Raw genomic sequence first — 12,327 nt, 5'->3', positions numbered from 1 at the left:
AAGGATAACATAATAAAAGGTGATAGAAGGAAAAAACAAAGAATAACATAAGAATAGAAGAAAGAAACAAAGAATAACAAAAGAGAAAGTGATAGAATTATAAAAAACAAAGAATAACATAAAAGAAGGTGATAGAAAGAAAAAACAAAGAATAAGATAAGAATAGAAGGAAGAAACAAAGAATAACATGAGGAAAGACAGGAAGAGAAAGTCGATAGAATGCTTAAAACAAAGAATAACATAACGGAACAAGCCTCGATAAAGAGCATGGTATGGTGAACACAAATTGCAAGAAAAGCAGGCGCGCGGTTTTTGCCCAAACCGGAACAGGCCACGATAGAATCATGATTGAGACTACGTTCGTTCAATCGAATTTTAGCGACCGTGATTCTGCAGAATCATGATACAAAACGCATCTTTTTCAGCGTTTCATGTTTGTGTTTTCAAACACGTTTATTTTTACGACCGACGAAAAAATCGCTTGAACGAATTGCGTTTTAAACTAAACGTCTTTGAAAACCGTGATTCTAGGGTGAAAAAGTGTCGATTAAACGCACCCTATGACATTTGCTATACATCGCTTGGACATTGCATGTTATGAATGGTATCATCATTAGCATGCCTGGCATACTACGGTTAACATGGTTTAGTACAGCTACTCTAATACTGTCAACGTAGATCAAAACAGTTTTACATTCTTATTATTTAATTTTCCGTAGTAAAACAATGCATGTACATGTAGCATTAGGCTTTTCGTACCAGGCATATTTTATGCACTCCTTTCTTTTACTACCTTTTCCCACCTTTTCTCAGTCTTTCTCACCCTCTCTCTCTCCCTCTCTCCCTATCCCTATTTCTCTCTCCCCCCCTACAAAGTAGATAAATTGCAGTCGTTATCTAGTCTGTACTTAAAATTGTAACGCATTGCACAGAGCTAGAGTCAATATACACAACAATGGATTATTATTACTAAACTCGGAAGTTAGATCAAGAAAATAATAATAATATCTCTGAATACATGGAAAATGAACTCTCTTGAAAACAGCCGAGTAACTTGAAGCCAGCCACCATGCTAAAATAAATAAATGAAATGAAAAAAGAAAAGAAAAGAAATATGCAATGAAGTCAATGCATCATTTTAGAGGAAGAGAAAGAGAGATGGAGAGAGAATGAGAATGAGAGAGAGGGAGAGAGAGTCAATATGATTATAGGAAACACTTACATTATGAATAATACATGAGTAGTATAAAATTACTGTTCAACTGACGTAGGTGGCCTACATTGTACGTAACACTGCTCATGTTCGTAGAGATTATTAGTGCTTGTAATTGTGTAATTGATGTACATTTCCGCGGTGTCCTTAATATTTAGTGTAGGTATTGCCCGAGGTATAGAATGAAATTAGGTCGTTGGAACGAGCAGGATGTCCAATTTGCAGAAAATGTCCACGATACCGTTCATAAGTATTTACAGCGATCTTGGGTAGATGGTAATACACTGCATGACATAACATTTCTGTCTTGAAATCATTATTTGGGGTAAAAAGAAGCATTCGGTGCAAAGAGAATTGTAAAGTTATTTATAGATTTTATCAAACCAGCAAGCGAACTTCTCCCTTGAGATACGATTATTATTGCAGTCTCGCTATACTGATGGTATCTCATGTGGTTCGTGTAGGAATCATGTCTATTAATATCTTATTCAAATATTTTGAGTTGGGTTCTTCTAGTTGAAATTGTTGTGTAAAATGTATTTCGCAGTTCATAGATGCTCGCTTAGTTGGCATAGCAACTGAACAAAGGTGACGGCACGTGCATTTTATCCCATTCGAATTTGTATAAAGTAAAGTAATGCCTCAATAACAAGAGCGTATTCGCCATAATCCTCTTTCAAACATTTTACGGAAGAATAGTGGAAGGTTTTGCGGAAATCAATAAAACTGCAAACTTCAGCTAAAATTACATAAAGAAGAACACTCGATATGATTTGACTTTGAGGGTATTTTCACTGCTTTTAATAAAACTTGGAAATGTCAACATCCCAAATATAGCCGCATAAATTGAATAGTCTAATGCTTTGGGGGCATTGTACCAAGATATAGGTCGCGGGCATTAGCGTCGGAATTTTTAATTTTAATTGTATTTATTTGGTTTTTGTTTGTTTGGGGGGGGGGGTGCACGGGTGAAGGTTAAGGTTCTGTCATTTAATGAATGCTCGCCTACATGAATGATATGATAGGCCTTAACATTCTTCTTCCTCCACTTTTATTTGTCTTCTTCTCCTTCTTCTTTTACTCCTTTTCTTCTTCTTCTGTTTCTCATTTCTACTTGTCTCTTCTTTTTTGTTTTTCTTCTTCTTCTCGATCTTCTTGTTCTTCACCTTCTTCGTCTCCGCCCCATTCTTTCCTCTTATCAGTTAGTATTTTCTATTCGAATTAAAATATAGTCAGCCACACGGGCCCTGCTCCCCTGTTTGAAATATTCCTCGGTGTTGGAGTAAAATATCATCGACCGACACCATTTTAGCTGATTTCAGCATATTCCTGACTTGCACCCTATATTACTTACCGAACCCTGCAAAGTAACAATGAATCACAATTGATCATTATTGATTTACAACTACAAATGAAATACTTCTGAATCTCGGTAAATGAATGTCTCGTCTGACGACCTTAAGCTCACCCATTTTGACATAGCCGCAGGGTATACCATTGGCATTCATAGTAACCAATTCTGTTCCCGATGATATGATAATGGTTTGAACTGGCCTTCTTTAAATACCAGAACGCTTTTTTGGAGATAGTTTGACAAGTCATGTGGTACATAAAGTATATTTGAATTCTGCTGAAAATCAAGATAATTGCACTTTGTTTAGTAATTGATTTACAGTCTGAAACCTGTTGCTTGTTTTGATTTTTCAGCTCCAATGATTAGGTCATGGAAAAGAATCTCCTCTATTATGAATAGCCCATGTAGGCCCGTCTCTGTAGTACGGTGTAATTCGAGTAATAAGCAAACAGTTACTGATTACAAGACACAACGATTTAATTAACGAGGCCTTTTTAAAGCCTTAAATTAGATCATCAACCACGTCTGTCAATACCAAGAAGTATATTATCAATAATCATTACGCTTACTTGAGGCAGCTAGGGACGTCATGAGACCTTTTTTGTAGCGCTGGTATGTATAGCTGTGATTTAAAAGAAAAATAATGCTCCCTTATCCTCTGGCTGCGATCCAGACTTGATCGAATGAAGAGGAGGAGGAGGAGGAGGAGGAGGAGGAGGAGGAGGATGATGGTGATGGTGATGGTCATGATCAGGGCCACCTACGCAAAGTTTAACAAGACTTATAGTGATCGGTCGATTTATAGATTTTTGGTCATAGATTGATTGTAGGAATCAATGATAAATTGCAAAATAGCAATTAATCGGTGACTCACTGGGTCCCGAATGATGATTTTTGTGAATTAAAAAAAAAACACGATGAATTTATAAACTACATGTACTAATGCACTGGCTACTACTATGATTACGGCGAAGGTTGTCTATGACTACCGCTCACATCGTCCAATATACTAAATTAATAAGTAGACAAAATGATTATAGACCAATTGGGTAGTACACGAACTAGTGTAGACTAAACGGCCATCCAAGCGATCAGAATGAAAGCTGGTTAAGGTTATAGAGAAACCATATACCCAGATTGGACGCATGACTGAAATTCTCCGGGCTTGCCTGCCAACTTGAAAGTTCACTAGGTACCAAGTGGTATTGATTATATAGCGAAATTTTTTATTTTACCGCGGACATGTTGAGGTGTTGAGGCGTTGCGCTTTAGAGAAAACGTCTCTGGACTGTGAACCCCAAGGGAATAGGTTGGAATCCCTATACCACAGCACTAACGTCCTTTAGCAAAACATTAATCTACATTTGCCACATCGACCCGGGTGTAGTAAATGGGTATCTGGTATTAGGAGTTATTCCTTTAATGCACTAAGCGCTCTAATGGTTGCCAGAGCGAAACTGGGGTAATTATCCAAAGCCCTTTAGGAGCGCATAGAGACGCTTTTGATGTGATAGGCGCTATACAAGAACGGCATATCATTATCAATAAATTATGGCGGAGAAAAAACGACGCCATTTTTTCGATAGGGTTATGTTATGGAAGACGGAAAGGTGAAATAAGGTGTTGATGGCTGCATAACGATAACTAATGTTCCATCATAATGATGTTAAATAAATTGGTTAGCCGTTATAAAAACAGAGACGGCAGACAAAGGTAAAGCAAATTTATTTAAAGACAAGACTTCGTCTATAACCTGAACGTTGAAACGACTACCTAAGGTTCACCGTGATAACCACACCATGGCTTGAGTTTGATACGAGTAGGTCTGTGTTATAAAAACAAAGAAAGATACCCAAGACTGCCTTAGGTGATATACACCTGTATATGAGACGATGAACAAGACAGTATACGTAACCCAAGGAGTCCCCAAAGGTGATTAGTGGTTACTTGCGTAACCTTTGATAGCTTGTATGTATGCGTGGACGTAGATTCAAGGGTGATGATCGTGGTGGTATTGGATATTTAAACCATGAGATGTAGGCCCATGTTATGAAAACAGAAACATAGATTATCTGCAGAGGTTAGGTATGGCAAGGACACGACCAAGGTCAGGTACATGCTTTAAACTTGCAGTGATATCGCCTTATTCATGTTCATAGCAAAGGAGATGCCAACGACTCTACCTCTCAAACCATGCCGGTTGTACGTTACATGCTCCTTCGGAGTTTACTCCAGGGTAAATTTCGTCATTATTAAACAGAATTCATAATTGCAATCCGGGAACAAATACTATGTAACCCTACCCCTAAACCTAACACCAAATTAAATTGCAACCCAAAACTGTAACTCTTAAATTGTGAAACAACAAACAAATAAAGCCCGGAGCAATTCTGATTATCCTATGATATTAAACGCATAAGTCTGACATTGAGATGTAGGCTGATGTTACACAAAACAGAAACAAGAATTATCCGCAGAGTTCAGATAAAACAAGGACATGAAGATGGTCGCGTATAGGCCTTCTAGAGGCATCTTCTTTATAGCAGAGAAGTGACGCCAGCGGGGCATCAGCTTTCAGATAGGATGATGAGCTTGATGACTTGGTTTTTGGCTGCTTGACGACATTAAATGGATGTAGGTCAACACAATGGAGCTATCTCTCGTATAGGTTTACGGTTACAAAAACAGAAAAAGAAATACTCCAGACGTTTTGGCAAAGAAACAAAGGTGGGGCATGTGTCTGATGCACGGCACCATGCACGTTCTTGATCAATGATCTTGATAAGGGGTGTTAGATTTATATGTGGAAATGATCATGCGAGAACATACATGTAGATGCAAGTAGGTCCATGTTATGAAAACATAGACACCGGAAAATTTCTTGGCAAGTCGCAAGTCGAGAAGTTGAAGCAGGGAATTCTTGAAGTTCCTTGGTTGAAGCAGGGACTTGATAGACATCTATCAAGTCCCTGGTTGAAGGATGTGTCTGTACTTCACGTAGTGAATTGGGCTTTAACCCTTTCGCGACAGTCATAATAGTCATTCCACATCATGTTGTTTCGTTCAGTAACTCTTAATTCAGAGCCCTGGAAATATACCAGATAATTATAAAATGAGTAGAAAGGGCAAACATTTCTGCTCAGCGTCTCAGAGTGCATCCAGTTTTGTTGCTTGGCGATATTGCGTTTCATGCTAAGAAATTTAAAGAGAAAAGTAATCTTTAAAATCCTTTAAAAAAAAACGTTGAGAGGATCAAAAAAATTGTTTTCGATGAAATTTATACCCTTGTATATTTTCAGAGACAGTCTGTGAGACCTGGTAATTGAATAAAAGTGAAATCTTCACAGAACCCGCCGAAATTGTTGTGTTGCTATTGAATTGATTTTCGAAGGTAGTTGTGAACGTGTCTAATTCTTAATATTTTTTGGTTCAAACAAGTAATTTACTGCATTGATAACGAATCAGTTTGTTATAGGAATTCTTTTGTCGAAAGTGTATTCCTTTTACAAGAAAATATATCACCTGATTGTCCTTTCGGTGATGTTTTAAATGATACTTGAGACGATGCATCCTTTGAGAACCTCTGTGACGTGAACATGTTTGTGAAAATGTTTGTGAACATGTCTGGCCGCCATGTTAGCAGAGTATCATGTGCATTACGTCACAATGTGAAGACAAGCATAAAGTCATGTCTTCATCGGGTTCATTCTGCATTCTTACCCCTGCACGTAAATCAGTACGGGACTTTGAAATGAATAAGTAGGTTATCTTTTTTCTTCTTTGGGGAAAGTAAAAGGGAAGCGGTTCGCGCGAAAAAAATTAGTACATTGTGTAATTATTACTTAAAAAATATTGATGGAACATGTTAGAAATGGCTAATGACTTTTCTTTTGTGTTGAATATGTTTTTTTTTCTTCTTTATTTCATCACTTTTCGTCATCTCTGTCCTTGCTACACATCACTCATTTCATTAAGTCAAAAAAGAGTTTTGCCGACAAATACTTTTTTGAAAAATAATTCTATAGTATGTTCCGGTTCCCCCATGATATTAATATATTTGATTTGGGACCCCAAAATAATGTTGAAGCTATTACAGCTATAGATATGAAAAAAATGAACGTTTTGCTTCGGAGATGAAGCATTCTTGAGAAAAAAGAAAAAGAGATCTTCATTTAAAAAAAAAGACAGAAGACAAACTCATTACGTACAACGAGTTACTGCTGGGAACGCTTTGAAAAGGGCGCACAGCCTGCTAGAAAGTTACATCAATGACATCCCGGGCGAATCCCACCTCCCGAGGAATTCTCTCGGCGCCCCCAGCTCGGGTGTTAGCTTTCCTTTCGGCAATGTTTACTCGGCGTATTTATAGCATTTCATCGGTGAGACAAGTGCCTCTCCAAGAAACATTTCCTACGTCGGAAGCTCGCTGGGCTAGAGCTCGGCAATCACATTGTCCCATTAGAGACGCAGCGAAAGTTTGACGTCTGTCTTCCGTAGACGTAACACTCGGTGACGTCATGGAATATGCTGGGTATGTGCTATCGATATCCGTTGAGCCACTGTCGCCTGACTTTTTGTGGTTGACAGATAAGGAAAGAAAACACGGCCAAACTTGGCGTTTAAATTGAAACTCCCGACGAACTACATGTTCTTGTCTCTGTAACATTATATTTATAAATGTATTTATACTCTTATCTTGACATTAAAATGCTTGCTATTTCATTTAAAAATTCACACACATTTATTTGAAGAAGAAAACATCAATACAAAAAAATCTCTCGTTTCATAAAATCCGTTAGAGATTAGTTAGTCTGAAATAAACAGAAGTGTACATGGATATTTTTTCCAGAATATTTTAGCTTCGTTTTTTCTGGATGTGACAATACGGAACAATATTATTTCACAACACAAAAAAGAAATTTGATTTGCCCCCTCATTTTGTAGCTTGTCAAAGTATCTGTCCACCCTATATTTTTATCTCATTTCTTTTCATTAGGTCAAATGTGAAATATAATCAAGTCAATTTACGTATTATTTCATTAAATTGGACAACATTCAAATTATTTACCCAAAGCATGGCACAAGTATGTATGGATTTATTGAATGATTATTATATGAATATTGTATTATTTTAGAGTATTCTGGCGTTCCCTAGATTTTTGAAATGATTTAAAGTTTGGGGTCACCGAGGCAGAGGTCAAAGGTGATTAGTAAAATGAAGGCAGAGACATAATGATGCTATTCTCACGCAGAAATTCAGTGTTATAAAAGTGTTAATACATAATTGAAGTCTTTTGTCTTCTTCTTTTTCCAATGAAAATGTAATCCTTAAACTGTGGTCTTGAACTCTGGACTATCTACCTTCTTCAGACCATGAAGAAGGTTTTAGTAAATAACTAACTTAAGAAATTCCCATTTCTTACAAAAGCAGAGGTGTTGTGGTCCGTTGGATAAGTCTCTGGAATGTGAACTGCAAGGTAGAGGGTTCAAATCCCTGCCACAACACTAACGTCCTTTGGCAAGACACTAATGTCTATTTGCCACACTAGACCCAGGTGAGGTAAATGGGTACCTGGTAGGATTATTCCTTGAAATGCACTCTGTGCCGAAAACATCTGCCAGAGCTAGAGCTAGGGTAATAATTTCCAAATCTCTTTGGATGGCATAGGGATGTTATATCATAATGTATTATACGCTAAACAAAAAAAACAGAAAAAAAAAAAATTAATGATGAATAATCTTTTCAAGTCCGCTCCAAATTTTATAAAGTTAAACCGAAAATGGAAATTCTTTTTGCCCAATTGATCGTGAGCCCGGCAGCCACTGAGCAGCGCCAGATCGACGTTGCTCTATCAAGAACGGAATATTATTATTATTGTTCTTAAAACTAAAGGTATACCTTTGTATTTATCTCCTCTACAGACCATGCAAGATTTTTACAACCAGTCCAACTATGACAGACGAGGTGAGCCTCTCAGTGATACCGGTGTCCTATGGCTCTGGTCCGCCACCATCTCTGTATGGTGCATTGGTGGTGCTCTTGGCGCCTTGGTTGGTGGTTACCTTAGCGACGGGCTTGGAAGGTAAATTCATCGGTCAGGGTTTTTAAGTCCTGTAGATGTCCCACTTGGTCCTATGTCGTACTTGTCATTGGGTCTAGGTCCTGGTTATACACAGTCCCTTTCATCCTCAGGCCCATCTGCCCTAGAGGTTCTTTGACATTGACCTGAACCATGATGGTACTAAGGAAATAAAAGCACAAGACTGCTTGATTAAATATTTGTAATGATAAGTTATAAATGTTTGTAATGATTACAGGGTATTACAAAATTGTACTTGAGGATTTAATTCTTTGAATTACCCCCTACACGGATATTCAATTCAATTCAATTCAAATGAACATTTATTTTCTTCCAAACAATACAATTTATAAGTAGGAACATAAATATAATTTAAGAACTTGTATTACAAGGAAGAAGGCGCAAAACTTGAAAAGCATAGCTTGTAGTGGGTACGCCCGAATACAACTTAAAAATTGAACAAAACTCACATTTACAAAACGGGAAAGAGCCACCAGTCCTATTACTCTTATGCAAGTACCCGGTAGTGTACACAAGGATGGTTATATAAGTTCTTATGATAAGAAAGACACGCTTATCAATCAAGAAAGATATCTGATGAGGGATTGAACATCTTATCAATTTCGCTACTATTATATGCAATTAAGTGGGCAGCTACCTATTAAGCTTAAGAGCAAACTCGGTTATGAGATCTTAGGGATTTGCATTTAGATATGTTTTATCTGGCATTATCGTTCGTGGGAACTTTTCTTTGCCAATGATTGGAATATAGTGCGCAAATCCTTGATAGGCGATAGCTAAAGCGTCAAATCCCCTACCCAGGTGCTGGGAGCGTGTTTAGAATTATGCCCTCGTTTTAGATTGTGGACCTATTTATAGTAGAATTGATATAAAAGACATTTAATTAAAGACATTCAATGCCATTTTATTCTGTATTTAGAAACTCATTTTGATGTTTTTGAGATTGGTTATTTGTTGATATTATTGTAAATGCAGGAAAATGTTTGAAATAAGGTTTTTCATGATATATCAAACAAGAGTATTATCACAAATAGAATTTATCTGTTTTGCCCAGCTTTTTACCAAGAAGATTTTAAAGATAATACAGTAAATTGTGTATTTAAAGGAGGGGTTATCTTTGAAAAGACAAATCTCTCAAGACTTCATAAAGTCAGTATCTTTGACAAAGGTTATGAAGACAAGAATCATAGCCCCGTTTCATTCAATTTGTTACCAGTAACAACATACTTCATTGCTATTAGCTGCTGAAATCATTGGATATGAGTACTTGATAACAAATAAGAACCTAGTTTTAATATGAGATGTATATATAAAAAATGTACATGAATGATGAAAAGGAAAAGAAATGGAAGATTAATAGGGAGAAGACAAGAAGTGTAGAACAAGAAAAAGAAAGAGAACCAAACAAAGAAAAATGAAACAAACAATAGGTAGAGAAAAAAAGAGGAGAATGGCGAATTGGCGATATAACAAAAGTGAAGTCAGAGGCAACCAAATGATGGTACTATAAACTAAAGAATTTTTAGAAGGATAATATTTTACCCAAACTGTTATGTTTGAAATGTCCTCAGAGATATCAGATAACATTGATTAACAATTTTTCTAATTTTTTGTCCGACGTCCAATACCCTAATGGTTCAACGTAGATCGTTTTACAAATCTACAAAGTGATGTATTTGTAATTTTTAGAATGATAATTTTACCCAAACTGTTATGTTTGAAATGTCTTCAGAGATAACATGGATTAACAATTTCTCTAATTTTTTGTCTGACTTCCAATACCCTAATAATTCTACCTAGATCATCTTACAAATCTACAAAGTGATGTATATGTAGTGTTTAGAATGATAATATTTTAACTAACCTGTCATGTTTGAAATGTCCTCAAAGATAACATTGATTAAACAATTTCTCAAATTTTGGTCTTGATGTCCAATACCCTAATGATTCTATCAAGATCATCTTACAAATCTACAAAGTGATGTATGATGTAACTTTTGTCTCATTTTGCTTCTCTCATCCTCAGGAAAGGAGCTCTCCTAATGATCAACATCTTCTCCCTCGTGGCGGCAGTCCTCTTTGGGTTTGCGGAGCTTGCTAACTCGTACGAGATGGTTATCATAGGCAGACTCATCCACGGTTTCTATGTTGGTAAGGAACAGTGTCAGATAAAATCTGGGGGCAGTGGGGATTTTGCCCCATGAGTTAAAAAAAAGCCCCTAGTCTTTCAGATGTTGCTTTAGTAGTTAATGAGAGAGATAGAAGGCTTCCATCATGATAGCAAAGTGCTGTGCACTATAATGATCATCGGCCATAAAAAGAGGGAAGTCATTTCACAGCCAGTGGTGCCTCAGTAGTTTGAGCATCTATATTTAAGCCTGGGTTTTATGTTTCTAAGAAAGAAAAGAAAAGGAAAAACACTTTCATTTCTCTAAGGTCAAGGGAAAGGAGCAGATAAAGAGAAGAAGCAAGTCAGCTCAGGCAGGGAAGCATCATAGGAAAACTGTATTTTAGGTTTTTATGAGGGTTAGAGAAGAAAACAGTAGATGGGAAATGGATATTTATTCATAGTTTATGAAACATTCAAGGAAAAGAAGGAGATAGAGAGAGGAAGTAAGTAATAGCTCCGTTAGTAAAGCATCTGTCTTTCAACTTATAGGTGGCGGAATTGAACCCAGCATGACTAGATGAATGCGTTGTGCGTACAGGTTCACCGCCCTTCCTTCCTTTCCCTTAATCATCTTGGATCATCCCCAACACATAGGCCTCCACGTATGAAAAATTCATGTACATGAACGGATATTACTCGCATGTCTGTATTTTCATGAGTTGGAACTTGCAACACCTTTGCCAAAATATGAGAAACTTAAAATGTGAAATATGCCACAGTCACATCACAAGAGAAGGAATAAAAATATGTCCTCGACCTACAAGTTCAAATACCTGTAGTTAATCAATGAACAATTGTCGGAATAAGAAAAATATGATGATCAGCTCCAGACAATAGCTTGTGTTTACCAAGTCACAACCTTCATTATTCGATGTCGTAAACATGAATATTATCTCTTCCAGTCAAAAGATTAAATCCACAAAGTATAATAGAGCAATCTCTGTATACAACCTTTGGCCCTTGTGAACATGAGATATTCTTCTGATGAATGTCATCAAGATTTACATCATGATAAAGTGATTCAGTACAGTATTGTAGTCATGCATGTACATGTGATGTAAAAAAGAGAGAAAAAAAAAACTTTCCTGTCTGGTCATTGTTCTGGGTGAACTGTCTTTATTGTCTCGATGATTAACAGCCCATTGTGTGCCTGTGCCATCTCTAGATATTGAATGGCATTTTGGTTTCAATTTCAAATAACGTTTGGAAAACAAGATAGAAGATTTTGATAGTATGATTTCATAATTAATCCGTTGAGTACCGAGCTCTTTATATAATTCGCATAGGCTTAATACAGGAGCCACTTGGTTCCAAGAGTCAATTGGTTAACTAGCATCACCACTTATTTCACTTGGTGTTTTTGTCATGGTTTGTGTGAATAGCTTCAATGTACATCAGTATAAGTGCTGCATTTTAAAATAAGATATTTGAATAGTAGATTGTCCTTTGATATGGTAAACTCAGAAGTAGATGCAGACTTATTTTCCAG

The 12,327-nt window shown here is 36.7% G+C and overlaps 1 protein-coding gene across 1 annotated transcript in view; it reads left to right on the top strand.

Annotated features, from left to right (window-relative positions):
• Positions 1-12,327, top strand: part of LOC115924585 (solute carrier family 2, facilitated glucose transporter member 1-like) — a 54,489-nt gene that overhangs the window by 19,056 nt on the left and 23,106 nt on the right. The window contains exons 2-3 of the mRNA XM_030987098.1: positions 8,490-8,650; positions 10,695-10,819. Coding sequence (XP_030842958.1) covers positions 8,490-8,650; positions 10,695-10,819 — 286 coding nt within the window. The remainder of the gene's footprint in view (positions 1-8,489; positions 8,651-10,694; positions 10,820-12,327) is intronic.

Source organism: Strongylocentrotus purpuratus, unplaced genomic scaffold (genome assembly GCF_000002235.5).
Source record: "Strongylocentrotus purpuratus isolate Spur 01 unplaced genomic scaffold, Spur_5.0 spur5_scaffold_16, whole genome shotgun sequence".
NCBI classification, from domain to species: Eukaryota; Metazoa; Echinodermata; class Echinoidea; order Camarodonta; family Strongylocentrotidae; genus Strongylocentrotus; species Strongylocentrotus purpuratus.
Note: the sequence above shows the minus strand (reverse complement) of the source record. Positions and strands in the feature narration are given on the sequence as shown.